Genomic DNA, 26,858 nt, shown 5'->3' on the forward strand with positions numbered 1-26,858 from the left:
CTTTGGGTACAGGGTAATGACACTGATACCTTCAATAGGGAGTAATGATGCTGACAATTATGAAACAGAATAATTACACACTGATTCTTGGGATATATGATAGTGACACTGACAGTTGGTGTTCTCCTCTTTCTGGCTGGATGTTCATCCATTAGTGACAATAACCCTGAGTGAAGAATGAAGCTACATTGTGGCTCGTTGTTTGTACCACCCCATACTGGTTGAGCATGGTGGATCTTCTGATTTTTCTTCTCTGTAGTTTATGCTCATCCTGGAGCCGGTCATGCAGCTGATGTGATCGTCTCCTCTTTACACAATGATAACAATTATCAACAATCTAAATGTAGACAATTTTCGAGGTGTGATATTTATACGAGGTCGAGATCTAAACTCTCCTGCAGTCCAGAAAATTATCTACTATAACAATATGTAGTATATAACCGCAGCTCACATACAAACCTGCACTGGTCTGGGTGCTTTTCTTCTGCTGTGCGGTGCTTTGCAGCAGAGAAGGCTGTTAAGCTAAGTTTGGTGTCTTTGTCCTCGTCTGTCTCGTGTTTGTCACTGTTCTCTGTGTCGTTCCATCTGCAGTGATGAAGCTAGCACCCTTGCAGCCATAGCATTAGCCAGGGCAGTGCTAGGTGACAGCGATGGGCGAGGTTCCTGATGGCAGTGGGGGGAAGGACCCACTTAGGGCGTTAGGGGAGTGCAGGGTCAGTCTCAGGTTTGAGCAGGAGGTGTCCATCCCTCATATCCCTATCTGTAGGGCCTTCCTCTCCCCATTTCTATCCCGTTGCGTGTGTGTCGTGCCCCTGTGGGGTCGCTACATATCGTGACAGGCGACGCTTTGTATATGGCATCATACATATGTGTTTGCAGGACTGGATTACTTGACATAAATATGGCAAAAATGGTAAACTGGGAAGGAATACCCATGTAATCATTGTGATATCAAAGTTCGGTAGCTTTCTTCTATAATCTCTGCTTCCATCCTATCTATCCATAATGCTTCCATCACCCATCTCCATCATCTATCAGCCATCCATGTTACGGAGCACAGTGCGGCTGCAGAGGACCTGTCGTCTCTCGGGGCCGCTTCGTCCCTCTTTCTCCCACATACATTTATACCAGTTTCTCTTTGCTTCTCTGGGCACCGCTGGGCATGAACACGACTGATGGAGATGATCTTGTTGAAGCTGCTTCACACCTCTTTCCTATTCATCACATGCGCTGTGCACACGCTGCATCCTGCAATAAGAGACAGACTGCAAGAGGGACATGCTGGAACTCTGATTAGCAAAGTGAGGAAATTGGCTATTGCTGCAAGAACCCTGAAAATTGATTCCATCCTGAAGAGACGTGCTGGGAAAGGGGCAACTGTGGATGAAGCCACTCAGTGGGGCAGCACTTATTTAATGATTGAGCGATTTCTTGAGCTGAGACCCTTCCTTGTAGATATGGCCGACCCTCAGGTAACACAATGGACACAGGTGGCTGAATTGAAGGAATTGCTTCATCACCCATTTACAGCGACTAAAAAGTTACAAGTTGAGGATTTAACTCCTGGCATTTTTATAAAGGAGTGAAGAAGTTGTTGTTTTCTCTGTCTCAAAGAGGTTTAATTGCAGATGGCATTACTGCTTCAATGAAGCGGAGAGAGACACGGCTGTTAGAAAATAAACTTCTTCTGGCAGCTGTTTATGTGGACCCGAGTCATCGTATACTGCTTGATGATCAACAGCTTACTAAAGGCAAAGAAGCTCTGACTGAGGTAGCAGTTTGGATGAGTGGCCTACAGGACAGCCAAGAACAATACGGCGATACTATTTCTCATAACAAATTCATACACTGCACACGTTATTCAGTTCGTTTTTGCTTAACACTGTTTATCCCACTTAGGCCTGTTTCACACTTCCGTTTTTGTGTCCGCCAAACGGATCCGTTTCCGTTTTTTTGACGGAAACGGATGCCAACGGATCCGTTTTTAAAAAAACGGATCCGTTTTTTTGACGGATCCGCGGTAACCGTAATGGAAATCTATGAGACAAAAAAAAACGGATCCTGCAAAAAATGGCGGATCCGTTTTTTTACGGAAAACAACGGATTTTGACGGATTTGAAAAAACGGAAGTGTGAAACAGGCCTTACTGCAGTGTGAAAAAGGAGTTTTGGGACTTAGTAACATTTTAGCCCCCTCATGTCCCTAGATGCAAATGTGCTATAAGTTATAAATCTGCAAAAGTTTTTTGTTGCAAAGTTGTATTCCAATAAATAAATTTAATTTTCTATCTAAATGGCTTCATTGTTCCATCATAATAATGATTAAAAGCCTGATGTCACCATTTTACTACAGTACATCTATCACAAACTTAAACATGAGCCCTGTATGAGGGAGTCGGAGGTTTGGCTTACCGACTGCACAGCCCTGATTTTGTGTGACTGTGCGGGTTTCCTCCCATGATCTGAAGACAGACCGGTAGGAGATATGACCCCTGATGGGTGCAGTGATGTCTATAAAGTGCTGTAAAGTCAATATGCTTATTTATCATGCTTCATAAGAACGGTCTCACTTTACAGACATTATTGCCCTGTCAGGACTCACATCCTATCAGTATGTCTTTGGAGGTGGAGCTGCTCATACTCTGCTCCATTCATTGTTTATGGGACCATCTGGGAAAGCAGAGCTCCATTATTTTCAGACAGTCCCGTAGACAATGAATGCAGTGGAGGATAAGCCTGCGCAACTCTGCTCCATTCAAGAATGGGATGGATCTAGGACACTTGTGCACCGAGCTCTGGAGACCGTGTCATGGAGATTATTACCTGATGTTTTCTAGCACGTGGACGGGTCAGAAATGTCACACAGTGAACAGCCGCCCTCGCCGGTCTCTTGTCTAAGGACTCAGAGACTAAAAGCCTTTTGTTCCCATCCCATAGATTAGTGCACAGCCTGCTGGTGGTGAAGCACCCATGGGGCAGCATGGTGACACTGGGACTTTCAGCTCTGAACTAGAACAATGAGATTCCTCCTCTCAGACCCATCTCAGAATATGAAATCAGTGACCACAAAGGAACCTGCTCTTCCTTCTCATGACCTGTCGGTGGGCACTGATAGACATATTGATGACCTGGCCATCAGGTAATGCTATGGTGGCTCAGTGGTTAGCTCGATTACCTTTCCCTGCTTGGGTTCTTGGTTCTACTCTGACTGAGGTCGGAGTAATTCCTCCTCTCAGTTCTTCTTTAGAGATTGCACATGGAGCTGCTCTAGTTTTTCCTGATCTTCCCATTGGAGCTGCGAGTCATCAATGACTTTGCCGGTGGGTCTCTTGTGAGCAGCACGGTGGCTCAGTGGAAAGTGCTGGTGATCTGCAGCATGGGAGTCCAGGGTTCAAACCCCACCATGGATGGCATCTGCAAGGAGCCTGTATGTTCTCCCTGACTGAGCTGCCACCTGTGCTCCAAAGCCCTACAGGTAGGGGCCAGTGATGGTGTTACCTGTATTCTGAGGGTTGGAGGAACATTTGCATCTAGGGACATGAGGGGGCCAAAATTTTACTAAGTCCAAAAACTCCTTTTCACAGCTCAGGCACCGCTGAGCCGCATATATACAAGACAATTTCTTGTATCAGGACTTTCATCCAATAAGGACTGACACCACTCAGGCTACTTGCCCAATGAAGGGGGCAGGCAAGCAGCCCTCCTGGATGCTGCACAGGTAACACCACCACTGTATGTCTTTGGAGCATGGGTGGCAGCTCAGTCAGGGAGAACATACAGGCTCCTTGCAGATGTCATCCATGGTGGGATTTGAACCCTGGACTCCCATGCTGCAGATCACCAGCACTTTCCACTGAGCCACCGTGCTGCTCACAAGAGAAGCACCGGCAAAATCATTGATGACTCGCAGCTCCAATGGGAAGATCAGGAAAAACTAGAGCAGCTCCATGTGCAATTTCTAAAGAAGACCTGAGCGGTAGAATTACTCCGACCTCCATCAGGATTTAACCAAGGACCCAAGCGTTAAAAGGTAATCGAGCTAACCACTGAGCTGAGTGGGTCCTTAGTTCAGTTCTGGCTATTGATGACCTAGCCATCACAAAACACCCAGGTAGCATGGTGGCTCAGTGGATAGCTCGATCACCTTTTAACGCTTGGGTCCTTAGTTCTACTATGACGGAGGTCGGAGTAATTCCTCCTCTCAGGTCTTCTTTACAAATTGTACATGGAGCTGCTCTAGTTTTTCCTGATCTTCCCATTGGAGCTGCGAGTCATCAATGATGTTGCCGGTGGTTCTATTGTGAGCAGCACGGTGGCTCAGTGGAAAGTGCTGGTTATCTGCAGCATGCGAGTCCAGGGTTCAAATCCCACCATGGATGACATCTGCAAGGAGCTTGTATGTTCTCCCTGACTGAGCTGCCACCCATGCTCCATAGACATACAGTGGTGGTGTTACCTGTGCAGCATCCAGGAGGGCTGCTTGCCTGCCCCTTCATTGGGCAAGTAGCCTGAGTGGTGTCAGTCCTTATTGGATGAATGTCCTGATACAAGCAATTGTCTTGTATATATGCGGCTCAGCGGTGCCTGAGCTGTGAAAAGGAGTTTTTGGACTTAGTAAAATTTTAGGCCCCTCATGTCCCTAGATGCAAATGTTCCTCAGAATACAGGTAACACTGGCCCCTACCTGTAGGTTTCATTCAGGCACAGGGAGAACATACAAGCTCCTTGCAGATGTCGTCCATGGTGGGATTTGAACCCTGGACTCCCATGCTGCAGATCACCAGCACTTTCCACTGAGCCACCGTGCTGCTCACAAGAGAACCACCGGCAAAGTCATTGATGACTCACAGCTCCAATGGGAAGATCAGAAAAAACTAGAGCAGCTCCATGTGCAATATCTAACGTACAACTGAGAGGAGGAATTACTCCGACCTCAGTCAGAATTGAACCAAGAACCCAAGCAGTGAAAGGTAAGGGAGCTAATCACTGAGCCACCATAGCATTACCTGATGGCCAGGTCATCAATATGTCTATCAGTGCCCACCGACAGGTCATGAGAAGGAAGAGCAGGTTCCCTTGTGGTCAGTGATTTCATTTTCAGAGATGGGTCTGAGAGGAGGAATCTCATTGACCTCAGTCAGATTTGAATCCTGGACACCAGCATCAGACAGCGGCAGTGCTAACCACTGGGCCATCGTGCTGCCTGAGCAATAACCTCTGAGTAAGTCATCAATATGACTCCCGGCACCTATGGGAAGGTCAGGAAAAATAGACATAACTGCCCGACACATCAAATCAACTAATATCTCAAGGGCTGTCACACTGTAGAAGGATCATCTTTATTCTCATTTGCACAAGGAAAGACTAGAAGCAATGGGATGAAACTGAATGGGAGGAGACACAGATTAGATATTAGAAAAAACTTTTTGACAGAGTGATCAATGAGTGGAACAGGCTGCCACGGGAGGTGGTGAGTTCTCCTTCAATGGAAGTCTTCAAACAGAGGCTGGACAGACATCTGACTGGGATGATTTAGCGAATCCTGCTTTGAGCAGGGGGTTGGACCAGATGGCCCAGGAGGTCCCTTCCAACTCTACGATTCTATGATTCTAACCAATCTGCTCAATGTTTTCCATTTCTAAAGTGAGGAGTTGTAGCCCATGTCCTGGACACGTCTGTGTGTGGTGGCTCTTGAAGCACTGACTCCAGCAGCCGTCCTCTTCTTTCTATCCCTCTCTACTTTGTATCTGCTGTAGATAATCCTCTCTCCTGTCCTGACTGTGACACTGTAACAATGCTGATGAATGTATTAGAATGTTTAATATTTATCTGCCTTGGATACAATTGTAACGAGCCCTGACCTGTCTCCAGCATTGATGTAAAGCCGTGTGGAGCCTCTCGGGGTGAATACATTTCGCCTTTTCACAGACGGCAAAGATCTTAAAAAAAAGGGAATTGAAGCAGCAAATATTTGCCGAGTTTTCATTCCATTGACTTCGTTTGTCCTCTGTCCTGGGCTCTGGCTGATCATGGAGGGGTCCCGGATGTCCCCTGCTATTTCTGTAGCGATTTCTTTACTACAGGAGGTTTCCGCAATTGCAGAAGTTTCTGTGATAATGAAGCTGCTCAATCGGACGATGAGCAAGTAGTGCAGGCGACAGTGTGTCTGTCTGACGATGTGTCTGTCTGACGATGCCTCGCACAGGACAACGTCCGTCACTTCGATGACTGTGCGGACACGGCGGCGGCTCCCAGACACAGTGATGTCAGCCTCACAGAGCACAAAATGGTAATTTATAACTAAACATGTCCTGTAACAACTGAGAAGCCAGCAAAAGCCACAGCATTACCCCATCCATGCAGCAACGCCTGAGTTCATCCTGCACCTTCTGCTTCATGACAAAATCCTAAAACCAACAAGAGAAAACAGCAGCACTCTGCAAGCTCCAAGATGTATGCAAACACTGACTATATCAGATATGGACAGCATTATACCTAGATTACATTTACTGGCAACAAGAAATGTACTTAGCACATAAATTGGCCAATTCATGTGCGTCCATCAACCACAGGTTTACGGTCCCATCAAAGAAAGATCCCCCTAGTGGAGGCTGCAGACAGGATCTCATCGTGTATCTCTGTATACAGGGAGCTCCCCCTAGTGGTGGCTGCAGACAGGATCTTATGTATTTCTGTATACAGGGAGCTCCCCCTAGTGGAGGCTGCAGACATGATCTCATCGTGTATCTCTGCATACAGGGAGCTCCCCCTAGTGGAGGCTGCAGACAGGATCTCATCGTGTATCTCTGCATACAGGATCTCATCGTGTATCTCTGTATACAGGGAGCTCCCCCTAGTGGTTGCTGCAGACAGGATCTCATCGTGTATCTCTGTATACAGGGAGCTCCCCCTAGTGGTTGCTGCAGACAGAATCTCATCGTGTATCTCTGTATACAGGGAGCTCCCCCTAGTGGTTGCTGCAGACAGGATCTCATCGTGTATCTCTGTATACAGGGAGCTCCCCCTAGTGGTTACTGCAGACAGGATCTCATCGTGTATCTCTGTATACAGGGAGCTCCCCCTAGTGGAGGCTGCAGACAGGATCTCATCGTGTATCTCTGTATACAGGGCGCTCACCCTAGTGGTGGCTGCAGACCGGATCTCATCGTGTATCTCTGTATACAGGGGGCTCCCCCTAGTAGTGGCTGCAGACAGGATCTTATGTATCTCTATATACAGGGAGCTCCCCCTAGTGGTGAATGCACACAGAATCTTATCATGGACAGTGGGTATGGTAAGTATTCAGACACCTTACCTTTTTCACTCTGTTTCTTTACAGCCATTTGGTAAATTAAAAAAAAAAGTTCACTTTTTTCTTATTAATGTACACTGTGCACCACATCTTGAGTGAAAGAACCCCCAGAAATGTCGAATTTTTTGCAAATTTATTAAAAAAGAAAAACTGAAATATCACATGGTCATAAGTATTCAGACCCTTTGCTCAGACACTCATATGTAAGTCACATGCTGTCCATTCCTTGTGATCCTACTCGAGATGGTTCTACTCCAATGAAGTCCAGCTGTGGGTAATTACACTGATAGGACTTGATGTGTAAAGGCGCACACCTGTCTATATAAGACTTCACAGCTCACAGTGCATGTCACACCAAATGAGAATCATGAGGCCAAAAGGAACTGGGCAAGGAGCTCAGAGACAGAATTATAGCAAGGCACAGAGCTGGCCAAGGTTACAAAAGGATTTCTGCAGCACTCAAGGTTCCTAAGAGCACAGTGGCCTCCATAATCCTTAAATGGAAGACGTTTTGGATCACCAGAAGTCTTTGTAGACCTGGCCGTCCAGCCAAACTGAGCAGTCATGGGAGAAGAGCCTTGGTGAGAGAGGTAAAGAACCACCCCAAGATCACTGTGGCTGAGCTCCACAGATGCAGTAGGGAGATAGGAGAAAGTTCCATCACTTCAGCCCTCCACCAGTCGGGCCTTTATGGCAGAAGCCTCTCCTCAGTGCCAGACAGGTGTTTACAGAATTCCAGGTGGAATATTTCTGTTTGACTGGAATCCCACTTTGACCAGTCTGGGTAGGTGTGAGGACCCCAGACTTCACTGCCGTACAGGAAGATTGGGGTGATTATGGCATAGAAGATTTTTAGCCAGACCCTCACTGCCAGCTTCAGATGGTAGAGTTTCCTTCAGATGGCATAGATGGTTTTGCAGGCCTTGTCCTTCAGGGTCTCTATGGCTTGTTTGAAGCCCCCTGACTGGCAAATTTCCAGGCCCAGGTAGGTATATTTGTCTGTTTCTATAAGAACGCAGTTGTTTAGTACAAATGGAGGGTGCTGGTTCGATCTTGGCTTTCTCCTCAGGAACACCATGATGTTGGTTTTCTTTGCATTGATCGGTGGGTGCCCATGTGGAGCTGAATTTCTCCATGATTTTCAGGTTTTCTTGGAGACCTTTATCAGTTGGTGACAGCAGCAGGTCATCTGAGTACAGCAGGAATTTTACCTGGGCGTCATGGAGTGTGAGACCTGATGCCTAGGAAGATTCCAGAGCGGTGGCCGCTCATTAGCATCACTGATGGTGAGACCTGGTGCCGTGGAAGATTCCAGAGCGGTGGCAGCTCGTTAGCGTCACTAATGGTGAGACCTGGTGCTGCGGTAGATCCCAGAGCGGTGGCCGCTCATTAGCATCACTGATGGTGAGACCTGGTGCCGTGGAAGATTCCAGAGCGGTGGCAGCTCGTTAGCGTCACTAATGGTGAGACCTGGTGCTGCGGTAGATCCCAGAGTGCTGGCCACTTAGCATCATTGATGGTGAGACCTGGTGCAGTGGAGGATCTCAGAGCGGTGGCCACTCGTTGGTGTCACTGATGGTGAGACCTGGTGCCGTCGAAGATTTCAGAGCAGTGACCAGCTCATTGATGTAAATATTGAAGAGCGTTGGAATTAGGGTGCAGCCCTGTCTGACTCCTCGACTCTGCTAGAATTCAGCCGTTCTTCTACCGTTCACACTCACGCTGCAGCAGTTCTTGGTGTAGGAGCTTTTGATGACATCATAGGTCTTTCCTCCTATTCTGCTCTCCAGCAGTTTCAGTAACAGGCCCGGGTACCACACAGAGTCAAAAACCTTTCTAAAAATCGACCAAACAAGTGTAAATCTTCCCATACTTTGTATTGTGGACGTGGCTCTGAATGAGGCTGTGCAGGGTGTAGATGTGGTCAGTAGTGCGGTGGTTTGGCATGAACCCTGCTTGGCTCTTGCTGAGGACGTTGTGCTTTAGTGAAGAAACTGAGGATCCTCTTGTTCAGGATGCTGTTGAACAGTTTTCCCAGGTTGCTGCGGACACATATGCCTCTGTAGTTCACAGGGTCGTACCTGTCCCCATTCTTGTGGATGGGAGTGATGAGACCTTGGTTCCAGGTACGAGGGAAGTAGCCGGCACTTAGCACAATATTGAACAGTTTGCGGCCTGTATCTCTGCTGGTGGGATTCCATCCAGGCCACCGGCTTTTCTACACCTTATAGAAGATTCTCTCTATCTTCCTGTAGTGTGATTTGTGTAGCCACTGGATTTTGGAAATATTTAACTTTTTGCTCCATTTCGTTTAGTTTTTCAGTTATGTTTTTCTGTTCTTGGTTTAGCTCTTCTTTCGGGATGTCTTTGTAGAGGCCTCTGACGTACTGGAGCCAGATGTTGCCATTTTTGATATGGATGTTGTTTTTCTTGTCTTTTGTGTCCATGTGGTTCCATAGTTCCCAGAAGGAGTTGTCTTGGAGGGCGTCTTGGAGTTGGATAAGTTTGGTGGAGATGTAACTCTGCTTCTTCCTCCTGAGGATGGTTTTGTACTGCCTTTGTATGGTGTCATAGGCTTCCCTCAGACCCGGGTGGTTGGGGTCTCTGTGTCTCTTGTTTGAGGCTGTTCTCAGGGTCTTCCGTACGGCTTTACATTCTCTGTCAAACCATCCATTGATCTGTTTTTCTTTTGTAGTTGACTTTAAGGTCGGACGTTTCGGCCATGATGTAGAATATATCAATGATGTCTTTTGTAGCTTGGTTCACTCCTGGGTTAGGCTTGTAATCGTAGTTGTAGAAGTGGTGGAGTATCTCCTGTATTTTGAGTCTGCTGGGAGCCTCATGATATTTTATTGCTGATGTCTTAGATCATATTGCACAGTCCATAGCCATCCATGTAGTATAATGCACAGCCCATAGCCATCCATGTAGTATAATGCACAGCCCATAGCCATCCATGTGGTATAATGCACAGTCCATAATCATCCATGTAGTATAATGCACTGTCCATAGTCATCCATGTAGTATAATGCACAGCCCATAGCGATCCATGTAGTATAATGCACAGCCCATAGCCATCCATGTAGTATAATGCACAGCCCATAGCCATCCATGTAGTATAATGCACTGTCCATAATCATCCATGTAGTATAATGCACAGCCCATAGTCATCCATTTAGTATAATGCACAGCCCATAGTCATCCATGTAGTATAATGCACAGCCCATAACCATCCATGTAGTATAATGCACAGCCCATAGCCATCCATGTAGTATAATGCACAGCCCATAGCCATCCATGTAGTATAATGCACTGTCCATAATCATCCATGTAGTATAATGCACAGCCCATAGTCATCCATGTAGTATAATGCACAGCCCATAGTCATCCATGTAGTATAATGCACAGCCCATAACCATCCATGTAGTATAATGCACAGTCCATAACCATCCATGTAGTATAATGCACAGTCCATAACCATCCATGTAGTATAATGCACAGTCCATAATCATCCATGTAGTATAATGCAGCCCATAGTCATCCATGTAGTATAATGCACAGCCCATAGTCATCCATGTACTATAATGCACAGCCCATAGTCATCCATGTACTATAATGCACAGCCCATAGTCATCCATGTAGTATAATGCACAGCCCATAGTCATCCATGTAGTATAATGCACAGCCCATAGTCATCCATGTAGTATAATGCACAGCCCATAGTCATCCATGTAGTATAATGCACAGCCCATAATCATCCATGTAGTATAATGCACAGCCCATAGTCATCCATGTAGTATAATGCAGTCCATAGTCATCCATGTAGTATAATGCAGTCCATAGTCATCCATGTAGTATAATACACAGCCCATAGCCATCCATGTAGTATGATGCACAGCCCATAGCCATCCATGTAGTATGATGCACAGCCCATAGTCATCCATGCAGTATAATGCACAGCCCATAGTCATCCATGTACTATAATGCACAGCCCATAGTCATCCATGTACTATAATGCACAGCCCATAGTCATCCATGTACTATAATGCACAGCCCATAGTCATCCATGTAGTATAATGCAGTCCATAGTCATCCATGTAGTATAATGCACAGCCCATAGTCATCCATGTAGTATAATGCAGTCCATTGTCATCCATGTAGTATAATGCACAGCCCATAGTCATCCATGTAGTATAATGCAGTCCATAGTCATCCATGTAGTATATTGCACAGCCCATAGCCATCCATGTAGTATAATGCACAGCCCATAGTCATCCATGTAGTATAATGCAGTCCACAATCATCCATGTAGTATAATGCACAGCCCATAGTCATCCATGTAGTATAATGCACAGGCCATAGTCATCCATGTAGTATAATGCACAGGCCATAGTCATCCCAGGCACTTGAGTAATGGGACAGAGACGCACGGGCACTTGGGGTACGGGACAGAGACGCACGGGCACTTGGGGTACGGGACAGAGACGCACGGGCACTTGGGGTACGGGACAGTGACGCACGGGCACTTGGGGTACGGGACAGTGACGCACGGGCACTTGGGGTACGGGACAGTGACGCACGGGCACTTGGGGTACGGGACAGTGACGCACGGGCACTTGGGGTACGGGACAGTGACGCACGGGAACTTGGGGTACGGGACAGTGACGCACGGGAACTTGGGGTACGGGACAGTGACGCACGGGAACTTGGGATACAGTTTTGGACACATGTGTGTGCACGGTTGCACAATATTATAGACCACAGATCTCTCGTACCCCCAGTGCCCCCTCACCCTCTGGGTCTGTTACATGGAGGGGTCACTTCTCTTAGTTTCCAAATGCTTTTGTTCCTATTCGCAGTAATTTTACTTTGCGGCAAGATGAGCTGCAGAGATCTGTACAGGGAAGGGAGAAATGGAGGTTGGAGTCTGGAGGGCAGCAGAGGAGTCTGGAGGGCAGAGGAGGAGTCATGGGGGATTGTAGAGGTATTGGTGAAACAAGGGCCTGGCTGACAGCATCTATGATGTCTGTCCATCCTGTTCTCGCTTTTCCTGGGGCCACAGTGTTCCCACAGCGGTCACCTTTAGAGGTTGTCTTCTAGCACAAAGGAGATTTTTGTGGCCTCTTATCTATAATGATCGTGTATGTGGGTGTTTCCTTAGTGGGTGTCCTCCGTGGGCCACCTCTGGGCGCTTCCTCCGTGGGCCACCTCTGGGCGCATCCTCCGTGGGCCACCTCTGGGCGCATCCTCCGTGGGCCACCTCTGGGCGCATCCTCCGTGGGCCACCTCTGGGCGCATCCTCCGTGGGCCACCTCTGGGCGCATCCTCCGTGGGCCACCTCTTGGCGCATCCTCCGTGGGCCACCTCTTGGCGTTTCCTCCGTGGGCCACCTCTTGGCGTTTCCTCCGTGGGCCACCTCTTGGCGCTTCCTCCGTGGGCCACCTCTGGGCGCTTCCTCCGTGGGCCACCTCTGGGCGCTTCCTCCGTGGGCCACCTCTTGGCGTTTCCTCCGTGGGCCACCTCTTGGCGTTTCCTCCGTGGGCCACCTCTTGGCGTTTCCTCCGTGGGCCACCTCTTGGCGTTTCCTCCGTGGGCCACCTCTGGGCGCTTCCTCCGTGGGCCACCTCTGGGCGCTTCCTCCGTGGGCCACCTCTTGGCGCATCCTCCGTGGGCCACCTCTGGGCGCATCCTCCGTGGGCCACCTCTTGGCGCTTCCTCCGTGGGCCACCTCTTGGCGCTTCCTCCGTGGGCCACCTCTTGGCGTTTCCTCCGTGGGCCACCTCTTGGCGTTTCCTCCGTGGGCCACCTCTTGGCGTTTACTCCGTGGGCCACCTCTTGGCGTTTACTCCGTGGGCCACCTCTTGGCGTTTACTCCGTGGGTGTGACCTCTTGGTGCTTCCTCCGTGGGTGACCTCTGGAGATGACCATGGGTGCAGATCTGTGTGACTGGTGGGAGTCACTGGTTTGGGATGGACACATGGGGTCCTGACGCTGCTGATCACAAGGTCAAGCTGGAGACATTTAGTAGTTTGTGCTGCTGAGCTCCCTTTTTCCTCGCTCACGTGTGGCCCCCCACTCACCGGCTCCAGCGACCCCTGAATTCGTTGCCGGATGGATTCCTTGTTTGTTTTTCTCGCTCGGAGCGCGGCCGCTGCCAATTACCAGCAGATACGTCTTGCGCAACAAATCTGAGCGTCTGTTCACCAGGGAGGGAACGTGGCGTCCAGAGCAGACAAAAGGAGAGAAAAAAATGAGTCAACAAGTTGCTTCTCTGTGTGGTAGGGAAGTGTGGACCCCCAAGCTCCTCCTCAGTATTCATGTCCATCGTACAGCCCTACCACTACTCATGGTCGTGTCTGGTATTGAAGGGAATGGAGCTGAGCTGTGATACCTGTAAGGATTGGACTCACTCAGGTGCGTAGGAGGAAGCAGGAGGCACATTCTCTTCAATGTCCATGTGGGTTTATTTGCTTCATAAACCATCAAGTCAGCAACAAAAACGTTAACAGTCTTTACATCAGGCAGACAGCATCAATGCAGAGCTCTGCTCTCCCAGGCCCATGGTGTCCAGCACTCAGGCTCTATCTGGAGGCACAGACACACAGGAGGCCTTCTACCTCCCAAGTCACAGACCACTCTCTAATGTCCAACCTGGACACATGGAAGTCTGTCCACACTGGTAGACCCACACACTCCCATGTGCTAAACACACCTCCATTACATAGCTTGTAACCACACCCACAGGTGAGGTATGGATCACATGGGCTGGTCACATATGGTCATGACCTCACTGCAGGTTCTGAAACTCACAACGAGACACACAGGAAAAAAAGGGGTACAATGAGCACCCTCACCCAGAGGTGAGGTATATGGGTAGCCAGACCCTCCCATTTCTCATAGCTACCCACAACCCTGACCCAGGTGCACTAAACGACATTAGTGCTCGTGCGCTAGGGACAAAATACTCAAACTTGCATCGCAGGGAGCATCCATCCCTGTGAAATATACCTTCCATTAACTACGCAACCACCAGTCACACCACATACCGCACACAACCTGCAGACACGGGTGGCACTGTTGAAGGCTGATATTTGTCTTCTAATCCAGAACAACCTAACAATTCTAGCTTGAAACAGTAGAAAAACATATCCCATCATTCACAGAGACCCCCACAAGTGCCACCTTCCCCTGGAGACCCTCATGTCATGACCATCACAGGGTCTCACAATCCCTGTTATCTAGGGAATGAATAGTTATGCTCATCCTGAGCCTTCCAGGTTTAGATGTGAGCTGTCCTCTATGGCAGTAGATTGTCCCCCACATACCCCGCAATGGTTTCCAGGTGGATCATAAAGATAACGTGGTTGTGGATCTATGGCGGCTCTAGAAACAAGAAGCCAAGTGCAGACCACAGGCGGAGCGGCCGCAGGATTCCTACATGGAGTCTCTGCGGTTTACGAGGATTTAATGGACGTCTGATCATAAGCGACAGACGATATTATCAGCGGTGCGGGGATCCATATGTGATCACATTACCCCAGTGATATCACCAGACCCCCCCCGACATATAGGAGGGAGCCGGGGAGTGACTATATCTAATCCTGTGATACTGTCTGCTGAGCCGTGTATCTAATCCTCTCCTGTGTGATACTGACTGCTGAGCCGTGTATCTAATCCTCTCCTGTGTGATACTGACTGCTGAGCCGTGTATCTAACCCTATCCTGTGTGATACTGACTGCTGAGCCGTGTATCTAATCCTATCCTGTGTGATACTGACTGCTGAGCCGTGTATCTAATCCTCTCCTGTGTGATACTGACTGCTGAGCCGTGTATCTAATCCTATCCTGTGTGATACTGACTGCTGAGCCGTTTATCTAATCCTATCCTGTGTGATACTGTCTGCTGAGCCGTGCATCTAATCCTATCCTGTGTGATACTGACTGCTGAGCCGTGCATCTAATCCTCTCCTGTGTGATACTGACTGCTGAGCTGTGCATCTAATCCTCTCCTGTGATACTGACTGCTGAGCCGTGTATCTAATCCTCTCCTGTGTGATACTGATTGTTCAGCCGTGCATCTAATCCTCTCCTGTGTGATACTGACTGCTGAGCCGTGTATCTAATCCTATCCTGTGTGATACTGACTGCTGAGCCGTGTATCTAATCCTATCCTGTGTGATGCTGACTGCTGAGCCGTGTATCTAATCCTATCCTGTGTGATACTGACTGCTGAGCCGTGTATCTAATCCTCTCCTGTGTGATACTGACTGCTGAGCCGTGTATCTAATCCTATCCTGTGTGATACTGACTGCTGAGCCGTGTATCTAATCCTCTCCTGTGTGATACTGACTGCTGAGCCGTGTATCTAATCCTATCCTGTGTGATACACCCGCCGAGCCCTGTATCTAATCCTATCATGTGTGATACACCCGCCGAGCCGTGTTCAGGATCGTTTCTCGTTTTTCAGGATTCTGTTATTTTCTGTATTTGATGAGCAGAATTATGTGGAGTCTCCTCCGGAGCAGCGAGCGTGGGGTCGCGGGGTCCTCGGATTAATATCTGGCTGGAATGTATCAGAGATATCGAGTATCTGTGGGGGGCTGCGCTGCCATAAATCAGGTGGAGACTCCGCTGTCTGGCGGCTCTGATGAGGGTTGTATTACTTTTCTTCGTAGATTTGCCTCTTGGGGACCTGGGTAACGAGATCGAGGACAATCATAGCCGTCCTGCTCCTCAGTAATGGGGTACAAGGGGCCCTCGACTCACAGCCCCAAACATGTATTGTGGCTCCTCGCTGCCCTCTTGTGGCCAAACGTCATTTCTACACAGGTGACATTATCTATCGATTGTGGAGCTATAATCTTCTGTAGCCTGTGCTGAGCCTTGGGGTCCTCTTGCAGGCTCTGCTGAGCCTTGGGGTCCTCTTGCAGGCTCTGCTGAGCCTTGGGGTCCCCCTGCAGCCTGTGTAGTGACATTGGGCTGTATGCTGCAGCTGTGTTGGGTTCAGCAGAATTCCTTGCTGTGATTTACAAGGCAGCGGTGATGGCCGTGACAGGTCCAGTCTAATAAAAGTGCAATAAGTGCTCTGCAGACCGCAGATGACGCAGGTCACTGCTCCTCCCGTCTTCTGCCTGTTTACACCATCCGGGCCCCAGCTGTGGATCAGGTGCTGCGATATCAAGAATCTGATCCGATCCATTGCAGGCCTCCATGCTTCTCCGGCTGCACAGCGCGACACATTGTAGCCAGAATGAGATAACTGAGATGTGACTGAAGTGGAGACTCATAAAAGGGATTGTACAGAAACCTCCGGGGGAAACCATCAGGAATTTCCACCGTTTTCCTAGAAATCCTCCTCATTTCAAGGCTCTGAGGAAATTGGACAAATTCACTTTCCCATAAATAAAATGTTCATGTTTAACCCTTCATAAAAAATCCTTTTGCAGCAATGACGGCCTGAAGTCTGGAGGCCACGTCCATCATAGTCGCTAGTCTCTTCCCATGTGAGGCTTTGCAGCAATGATGGCCTGAAGTCTGGAGGACACGGCCGTCACCATCACTGGTCTCCTCCTGTGTGAGGCTTTGCAGCAATGACCATTGAAGTCTGCAGGCCATGACCATCACCATCGCTGGTCTCCTCCAGTGTGAGGCTTTGCAGCAATGATGGCCTGAAGGCTGGAGGACACAACCATCACAGTCGCTAGTCTCTTCCCATGTGAGGTTTTGAAACAATGACGGCCTGAAGTATGGAGACCATGGACGTCACCATCACTGGTGTCCTCCAGTGTGAGGCTTTGAAGCAATGACGGCCTGAAGTCTGGAGGCCACGGCCGTCACCATTGCAGATCTCCTCCAGTGTGATGCTTTGCAGCAATGACGGCCTGAAGTCTGGAGGCCACGGCCGTCACCATTGCAGATCTCCTCCAGTGTGATGCTTTGCAGCAATGACGGCCTGAAGTCTGGAGACATTGGACGTCACCATCACTGGTCTCCTTCGGTGTGAGGCCTTGCAGCAATGACGGCCTTAAGACTGGAGGCCATGGCCGTCACCATCGCTGGTCTCCTACTATGTGAGGCCTTGCAGCAATGACGGCCTGAAGTCTGGAGGCCATGGCCGTCACCATCGCTGGTCTCTTCCTGTGTGAGGCTTTGCCACCTTTACTGCAGTTCTCACTTGTTTGTGGCTCTTTCTGCCTTCAGCTTTGTCTTCAGCCTGTGAAATGCGGCTCGATGGCCTGAGATCTGGTGAGGACTTGGCCATTGTAGAATATTCCACTTTACTTTCGCAGCATGTTTTGGGTCATTGTCCTGTGAAGCTTAATCCAATCAACCTTGCGGCATTTGGTTGGATCTCAGCAGAAAGTATGGCCCTGTACACACAGGATTCATCCGGCTGCTTCTGCCTTCAGTCACACCAACAATAACCACTAGTGAACTGGGGCTATTGGAAGCCAAGCATGCCCGCACCATCACACTGCCTCCGCCATGTGTTACACAGGATGTGCGGTGCTGAGGATCAGGAACAGCTCCATGCCTTCTCCAGACTTTCTTCTCCCATCATTCTGGTACAGCAGGTTGATTTTAGTTTTGCTTTTCCAGCACTGGGCTGCTTTTTTTTATGTATTTTTTTGGTAATGTCTAATCCGGTCTTTCTATTTTCCGCTGATTAATGGTTGGCACCTTGTGGTGATCCCTCAGTATCTGCTCTCATTAAGTCTTCTCTTCATTGTGGACTTCGATACGGAGACCCCGACTTCCCAGGAGTGGTCTTCACTGGGGGGGGGGGGTTATGTCGTGATAGAGTTTTTCTTCATCATGGGAAGGATTCTGCAATCTTCCACCACTGCTGTCTTCCGAGGACATCCAGGCCATTTTCAGATCCTGAGCTCACCAGAGCACTCTTTTTGCAAAGTGTACCAAGCTTCTGATCTAGCTGTTCCTTACATTTATGCTGTCTCTCTGACAGATTTATACTTATTTTTTCAGCCTAATGATTGCCTGTTTCTCTCTCATTGAGAACTTCTTAGACTGCATGTTGTGGGTTCACAGCAACAGTTTCCAAATGCAAATGCAGCGCCTGGAATCAGCTCCAGACCCTTTACCTGCTTAATTGCTGATGCATTAAAAGAGGGAAAACCCATGACACCCATTAATGAGTTTGAGATAATTGTCCAATTACCTTTGGTCCTTTTAGAAAGAAGCAGTTACATATTACAGAGCTGTAGTTCCTAAACCCTTACCTCAATCAGGATGTGAATCCCTCAGATTAAGAGTGTAGCTAGACTGGCCGTCTGCTCTCCTCACCTGACTGATGGCTGCACAGAAATACATGGTCAGGAGAGCAGAGGACCAGTCTGAAGGATGCGATGCGATCCTCGCACAAGTAATGTGGCCGTCTGACTGCACCCTAAAGCGGAGAGTCGAATTTTTAAGCCCAGATTGATTATAGGACGAGATCTGGAATATGTTTTGGTAAAGGGCTAAAATGTCACCGTCCAAATATTTCTGGACCTCATGTATAAATGCCAGCTCTGTATTACTGCTCTGTGTGATTTTCCGTCTTCGCTGCAGTCCTGTCCTACTATTCTTGGAACCGGAGGCTGAGCAGACATTGTGCACCCTCAGTGGGAGGACTACGGTGTCCAGTTAGGGTCAGTTCACATTTTGTTTTCTCCTTCCCTTTGGTGTATGCGTTGGCCACGTTTGTGCGGATGATCCCCTGAATCCAGCGTTTGCCGGCAGGTATCCTGTGCCGGGTGCCATATACTGGCGCCATTACTGTATAGGATGTCTGCTGGGCATTTGCAGGGGACAAATTACACTGTGCGGTACGTCGCTGTGCGTCTATATAACGGTATATTGGGGAGGACCGCTGACGTCTCACCCGGGGCCGCTCCCCTCACTGTCCACAGTATGGAGCACTCTCACAGCTCCTCCTGCAGCGCTCTATGGGCTGAGCATTGGCCTCTCCTGAGAATCTGTCACCGGGATCCGTGCTGAGGACGATGACGCTTCCAAGACATTGGACGGAGGCTCCGGGCCGGTGCCAGCGCCTGGAGGTCGGCAGCTACTGTCCTGCTGGGGTAATGGCGGCACAAGGATACGAGGCTCCCGCCTGCGTGTGGCTGTGTGGTTCCGGGTTGGGATAAGTGCTCTGTTCACAGGTGACCAACTCGATGTGACTGGAGAACAAGGCTAAACACCACTGGACAATAACCTACGCCATAACCACTGAGCCACAACCACGGAGTGCAGAGTCTCACCGGTTTCCTACGTCTGTGTCTCACTATTTAAGATCTCGGCTTGCTGTCGGGGAATGGCGCCAATCACAATTTGCATTGGTAGTCTTGTCACTCAGCTGAGGGTTTGTTACAGTTGTCTCGAGTCGAGACAAAGCTCTGAACAGGGCGGACTCTGCTGTGCCATCAGCGCTGATACATTGTAACGAGGCCGCAGCTGCGCCATAGCAGGTAGGGTAGGCGATGTCCCACGCAGGGCAGAGTCCGAGGCCGCGGTGTCTCGCTCCTCCTTATCTGATGGAGACTCTGAGACACTATCTTATTACACAATTTCTCAGATTATATTTTAGGGCTGATAATTGGTGGAAAATCTGGATGACGGCTTTGACCCTTCACTCTCCGGCTCCGGGGGGGGGGGGGCACTCTGCAACGTTAGTGTGTCCTAGAGCCGCGACCCTCCTCATGGCCTGTGGATGATAACAGAGAGCAATAGCTTGCTTATAACAGCAAAGAACAGAAAGTGAAACGTTCTCCAGTTTTTAATCTTCGACATTTTCTAAGTCTTTCCTGGCTACAAGAAGAACGATGATTGTACAGAGGCTGAGAACCCCGCAGCTGAGGGTTTGTTACCACTGGATCCAGTGTAGACAATTTCTCCAGACTGACACATTGTAACAAAGCATAAGGACCGGAGAAAGGTCCGTGCTGCTGACTTAGCACACAGAGGACTGTCTGCGCTGACACACTGTAACAGAGTGTCAGCTGTGAGACGCGGAGGACTTTGCTCCTGGAGGACAGTTGGTGCCGTCTGAGTTGGGTGACGTGACCCGTCAGTAAATGTCTCGGTGCAGGTGACAGTGATTGGTGAAGGCTTATCTGCATGTGATTGACACTTGTTGCTGCAGCTGCTGCGCCACCTCCTGTCACCGCACTTCTGAGCATTGATTTTCTGCAGCTGTGCTCGGGCGAGGAGGGGGGCGACACAGGTGATTGGCAGTCGGGCCGCTGGGGCCAGTGACCCGCTCCTGTGCACAGATCCCAATAATGAAGCTTTGTGAGGGAATTATGGACATGGAATTACCAGATTACTCCGAGACCCTGGACTCCACGTACACCATGCTGGAATTCGACAGTATCCGGGTGCTGCCGACTAACGCAGGTGAGAGCAAAGGTCTGAAAGTGCAGGGACCGGCCACGATCAGGCCTGGACGGGGAGTGCTGGGATGTGTAGTTCCCCATGATGGCCAGCTATAAGTAGTTGTATCTATCCAGTTTATTATCCTGTGTAGTCGCCGATCATTGCCCGGCTCACGGGCAGAGATTTCCTGCGCTCTCGCGGACTTCAGAACAAGTCCGGTTTGGCCCATTCAGGTCTTGGGGGGGTTCAGCATCCGGACCCCCAACTCTTTGATATCTCCGAGAGCCGCCGAGTGGAATCTTGTCTCTATGATTCGTGTGCGGACAGTGGAGTATTGGCGTGTTAATTGCACGGTGAATGTTCATGGCAGAGAGATCTCGCTTCTTATGTGCAGTAACTAGTGATGAGCGTGCTCGGACAAGGTGTTATCTAAGCATGCTCGGATGCTCGAATAATATGTTGGCGTCCCCGCGGCTGCACGTCTCAGCCACAACACATCGTGCACCAGGATCCGATTCCTGCTCTCCGGGAATTGCGCAGCATCGGGTGACAGGTTCCCTTTAACGTTTTTTCCCAGCTGACGACTCGCACATTCTGTCACATAGAAACCTGTAATTTCAGATGCATTTCGCACGGCCCCTGAGGAAGCACAGAGCGAACCGCAGCACGATAATGCAACAGTGTGGATCCAGTGTCGGGGGGTGGGGGCGGTATTAAAGTCTCAACAAGTTCTGCATCCTCACTCCCCGGTTGTTCTCACCCCTCGTCCTCGGGAACAAGTCTTCTATCCTTTTCCAGGAATCTTCTTCCCTGTAAAATGTTTGAAACTGAAAATATTTCCTTTGCTCCTGGTGCAAAGCATCAGAGGGGAACATGCTGCAATCTAATCCCCTTCTGTGGAGGCCACTTCGGCTCAGAAGGTGTCAGCGCCCAGCTGTGATCACCTTTCTCCAAACCCTTATAACAGATTTATTTTAGAAAAAAGTTTTGAACCCTTGAGAAAGCCCAATGAAGCGAAACCTGTCCATCATTTCATCTGATTGGCGGGTATATCGTGCAAGTATAACGTTGCTGCAAAGTAATAATTTGTAATAAGGTTCTGCACAGAGCATTTCTTTGTCTTCTCTGGGTCCAGTATAGTCAATCTCCTTACAATCCACAGAAATCTAAAATAAGGGTGGAATAACGCAATAGAGAAGGATGACTGCGTCTGTGGGGCTGAACTGGATCAGGAGGATAGGAAAGATTAGTTTGCGTCTACTAAAGTGTGGAGGGACAAGGATACCAGGTGAACTTCAGAACTGCTCCTGGCGAAGAACGGCGCAAAAAACTGGGGCTAAAGACGACTGGGGCGCTGCTTTGGGAGACAGATTGTGGTTATACCAATTAATACGCCCCCACACTACATCCAAGCCAACAAGTAATGCAATTCACCAGAAATCTGCCGTATCTTGTGACACTCACCTAAAACATCCATTTGGGGATCTCCAGGTGCTGATAAGTGAAGCTTTTTCTAGTATAGACAAGCAAATTAAACGTGTTGCATTGTATGCATTGTATGTTAAGAAAACGTATATCTCCACAAAGATCCAAGCTTCAGAGACTGGTAGCTCTGCAGAAACTGGAGAGAACAGAAAGGACACCATTGTACATGTTTACTATAGGCCGCCTGGACAGACTGATGATGTGGATGAACTCTTTACATTAGAAGTCTCTGATCTCAAAACAGTATGACCTAGTGATCATGGGAGATTTTAACTATCCAGATAATTGTTGGGAATCTCTCTCAAGCAAAAGTAATGGATCCAGAACATGCTAATCATCTCTTGCTGACAAATTTATCTCTCAAAAGGTAGGAGAGAACAAGAGGATCTGTAGTCTTGGACCTAATTATTGCCAACGGAGAGGAAATGGTTGAGGAAGTAAAGGTGGCCGGAAATTTAGGAAGCAGTGATCATGCTATCCCCGAATTCTGGATTACAAGAGGAGGAAGACCAGCAAGGACTCCGACTTTAAGGTTGGACTTCAGATAGGCAGATTTTAATGGACTCCTATTTTGCATCTGTTTTCTCTAAGAAAGCAAATGTATCATCCACTGATCTTCACGGTGCCATCGAAGGAATAAAAGAATCCACACTATCCATAAATGATGGTAAGGGAACACTGAGCTAATTTACATGAATTTACATCTCCTGCTCCAGATGAATTACATCCTAGGGTACTGAAATAGAGGAAATTGCAGAACCACTAGCCAGAATCTTTGAAAAATCCTGGAGAACGGGATGAAGTCCCAGAAGATTGGAGAAAGGCAAATGTACCTACCTTCAAACCTTCAAAAAAGGAAAGAAGACGGAGTCAGGAAATTTTTGAAGTAAGGCTCATTGGCCTGTAATTTCCTGGTGTAGAAGGTTTACTGGCCTGTACCAGGAAATTATAGACCAGTGAACCTTACTTCTAGACCAGGAAATTACAGACCAGTGAGCCTTACTTCTACACCAGGAAATTACACACCAGTGAGCCTTACCTCTACACCATGAAATTACAGGTCAGTGAGTCTTACTTCTATAACAGGAAAGATCTGTGAACAAATTATTAAACAGCATTTATGTGAGTACTTGATAAGATCCTGTCTGCAGCCACCACTAGGGGGAGCTCCCTGTATACAGAGATACATGATAAGATCCTGTCTGCAGCCTCCACTAGGGGGAGCTCCCTGTATACAGAGATACATAAGATCCTGTCTGCAGCCACCACTAGGGGGAGCTCCCTGTATACAGAGATACATGATAAGATCCTGTCTGCAGCCTCCACTAGGGGGAGCTCCCTGTATACAGAGATACATGATAAGATCCTGTCTGCAGCCACCACTAGGGGGAGCTTTCTGTATACAGAGATACATGATAAGTTCCTGTCTGCAGTCACCACTAGGGGTAGCTCCCTGTATACAGAGATACATGATAAGATCCTGTCTGCAGTCACCACTAGGGGGAGCCCCCTGTATACAGAGATACATGATAATATCCTGTCTGCAGTCACCACTAGGGGGAGCTCCCTGTATACAGAGATGCATGATAAGATCCTGTCTGCAGCCACCACTAGGGGGAGCTTTCTGTATACAGAGAAACATCAGTCATTATTACGAGTCTTTCACTGACAGTAGCAGAAACAATGAGAATGCGAAACCCAAAATAAATGATGAAATTGTGGAACAACTTATACATTTCCTGACATCAGACAGTAGTTGGGTCTCAGGTGATGGGGGTCGCTGATCACTGGGAATGGGGATATGGTACTTATTCTTTTGATTATTGGGGTCTCAGCGGTTTACCCTGGCTTGTCTATAAGTTTGTATGAGTGGCGCCCCCTATAGAGGGTTGATGTGGAGGATAGAAGTGCATTGTGTAATGTGAGTAAATACCTGACAGATAGCGGTGGAGGTGACGGGTGGTGTGTGGGGTCAGGCTCGCCGCTGCGGGGTCACGTTACTTTGTATTATTTGCGGTGGGGTTAATCAGTTACGGTTTTTGCGGCTGTCTCGTGGAGAATATCTGATGTACAAGAGGTGTCGCAGGACGGCGGAGATACAAGCAGAAAGTGGCGCAAGTAAGAGCACAAGGCTGATAGTCCCTCCGGCCGCCAAATTTATGTTCTGGTTTTGAATGTTCTCTGCGGTGAAGACAACTCGCAACAGGTAAGAGATCATCAGCGCCATTCCTCCGAGTGGGGCTCATTCATACGAGGTCAGAGTACAGACAGCAGAGGTCCCAGCTGGGCTCTGTGGGTGTGGAGGGCCCTTTCCTATGGATTGTGTGTATTGACCGAGAGCCCCACTCCCCAGTATGTTTTGCACCACCGGGGGCCCCTCTCCCCAGTGTGGCGTGCACCGCCCGTGGCCCCTCTCCCCAGTATGGGGTGCACCGCCCGTGGCCCCTTTCCCCAGTGTGGCGTGCACCAACCGGGGCCCCTTTCCCCAGTGTGGCGTGCACCAACCGGAGCCCATTTCCCCAGTGTGGCGTGCGCCAACCGGGGCCCCTTTCCCCAGTGTGGCGTGCACCAACCGGGGCCCCTTTCCCCAGTGTGGCGTGCACCGCCCGGGTCCCCTTTCCCCAGTGTGGCGTGCACCAACCGGGGCCCCTTTCCCCAGTGTGGCGTGCACCAACCGGGGCCCCTTTCCCCAGTGTGTATTGACCGAGAGCCCCACTCCCCAGTATGTTTTGCACCACCGGGGGCCCCTCTCCCCAGTGTGGCGTGCACTGCCCGTGGCCCCTCTCCCCAGTATGGGGTGCACCGCCCGTGGCCCCTTTCCCCAGTGTGGCGTGCACCAACCGGGGCCCCTTTCCCCAGTGTGGCGTGCACCAACCAGGGCCCCTTTCCCCAGTGTGTATTGACCGAGAGCCCCACTCCCCAGTATGTTTTGCACCACCGGGGGCCCCTCTCCCCAGTGTGGCGTGCACCGCCCGTGGCCCCTCTCCCCAGTATGGGGTGCACCGCCCGTGGCCCCTTTCCCCAGTGTGGCGTGCACCAACCGGGGCCCCTTTCCCCAGTGTGGCGTGCACCAACCGGGGCCCCTTTCCCCAATGTGGGGTGCACCGCCCGGGGCCCCTTTCCCCAGTGTGGCGTGCACCGCCCGGGGCCCCTTTCCCCAGTGTGGCGTGCACCGCCCGGGGCCCCTTTCCCCAGTGTGGCGTGCACCGCCCGGGGCCCCTTTCCCCAGTGTGGCGTGCACCGCCCGGGGCCCCTTTCCCCAGTATGGGGTGCACCGCCCGTGGCCCCTTTCCCCAGTGTGGCGTGCACCGCCCGTGGCCCCTCTCCCCAGTATGGGGTGCACCGCCCGTGGCCCCTTTCCCCAGTGTGGCGTGCACCAACCGGGGCCCCTTTCCCCAGTGTGGCGTGCGCCAACCGGAGCCCATTTCCCCAGTGTGGTGTGCGCCAACCGGGGCCCCTTTCCCCAGTGTGGCGTGCGCCAACCGGGGCCCCTTTCCCCAGTGTGGCGTGCGCCAACCGGGGCCCCTTTCCCCAGTGTGGCGTGCGCCAACCGGGGCCCCTTTCCCCAGTGTGGCGTGCGCCAACCGGGGCCCCTTTCCCCAGTGTGGCGTGCGCCAACCGGGGCCCCTTTCCCCAGTGTGGCGTGCACCAACCAGGGCCCCTTTCCCCAGTGTGTATTGACCGAGAGCCCCACTCCCCAGTATGTTTTGCACCACCGGGGGCCCCTCTCCCCAGTGTGGCGTGCACCGCCCGTGGCCCCTCTCCCCAGTATGGGGTGCACCGCCCGTGGCCCCTTTCCCCAGTGTGGCGTGCACCAACCGGGGCCCCTTTCCCCAGTGTGGCGTGCACCAACCGGGGCCCCTTTCCCCAGTGTGGCGTGCACCAACCGGGGCCCCTTTCCCCAGTGTGGCGTGCACCAACCGGGGCCCCTTTCCCCAGTGTGGCGTGCACCAACCGGGGCCCCTTTCCCCAGTGTGGCGTGCACCGCCCGGGGCCCCTTTCCCCAGTGTGGCGTGCACCGCCCGGGGCCCCTTTCCCCAGTGTGGCGTGCACCGCCCGGGGCCCCTTTCCCCAGTGTGGCGTGCACCGCCCGGGGCCCCTTTCCCCAGTGTGGCGTGCACCGCCCGGGGCCCCTTTCCCCAGTGTGGCGTGCACCGCCCGGGGCCCCTTTCCCCAGTGTGGCGTGCACCAACCGGGGCCCCTCTTCCCAGTGTGGGGTACACCAGCCTGGGGCCTTTTTTTCCTGTATGGGGTACACCATCCTGGGATCCCTCGTATGGGATGCACCGCCCGTGGCCTCTTTCCCCAGTGTGGCGTGCACCGCCCGGGGCCCCTTTCCCCAGTATGGGGTGCACCAACCGGGGCCCCTTTCCCCAGTGTGGCGTGCACCAACCGGGGCCCCTTTCCCCAGTGTGTATTGACCGAGAGCCCCTCTTCCCAGTGTGGGGTACACCAGCTTGGGGCCCTTTTTTCCTGTATGGGGTACACCAGCCTGGGATCCCTCTCCCCAGTATGGGGTGCAAAAGTCTGGGGCCCTTTTCCCCTGTATGGGGTGAACCGGCCCAAGGCCCCTTTCCCCTGTATGGGGTACACCAGCCTGAAGCCCTTTTCCCCTGTATGGGGTGCACAATTCTGAGGCCCCTCTGACCTGTATGCGGTGCACTAGCCCGGGGCCCCTCTCCCCA

General features: G+C 50.5%; 1 protein-coding gene across 2 annotated transcripts in view; it reads left to right on the forward strand.

Moving 5' to 3' along the window:
* The first annotated feature begins 20,536 nt into the window (after nucleotides 1-20,536).
* LOC141058691 (hepatocyte nuclear factor 4-beta-like) overlaps nucleotides 20,537-26,858 on the forward strand; it is a 42,882-nt gene continuing 36,560 nt past the window's right edge. For both annotated transcript variants that reach the window (XM_073554871.1, XM_073554872.1), the window contains exon 1: nucleotides 20,537-20,709. In XM_073554871.1, coding sequence (XP_073410972.1) covers nucleotides 20,595-20,709 — 115 coding nt within the window. In that variant the 5' untranslated portion in view covers nucleotides 20,537-20,594. The remainder of the gene's footprint in view (nucleotides 20,710-26,858) is intronic.

The sequence above is a fragment of the Dendrobates tinctorius genome, unplaced genomic scaffold (assembly GCF_039654945.1).
Source record: "Dendrobates tinctorius isolate UK_male_01 unplaced genomic scaffold, ASM3965494v1 ptg000214l, whole genome shotgun sequence".
Lineage (NCBI taxonomy): Eukaryota > Metazoa > Chordata > Amphibia > Anura > Dendrobatidae > Dendrobates > Dendrobates tinctorius.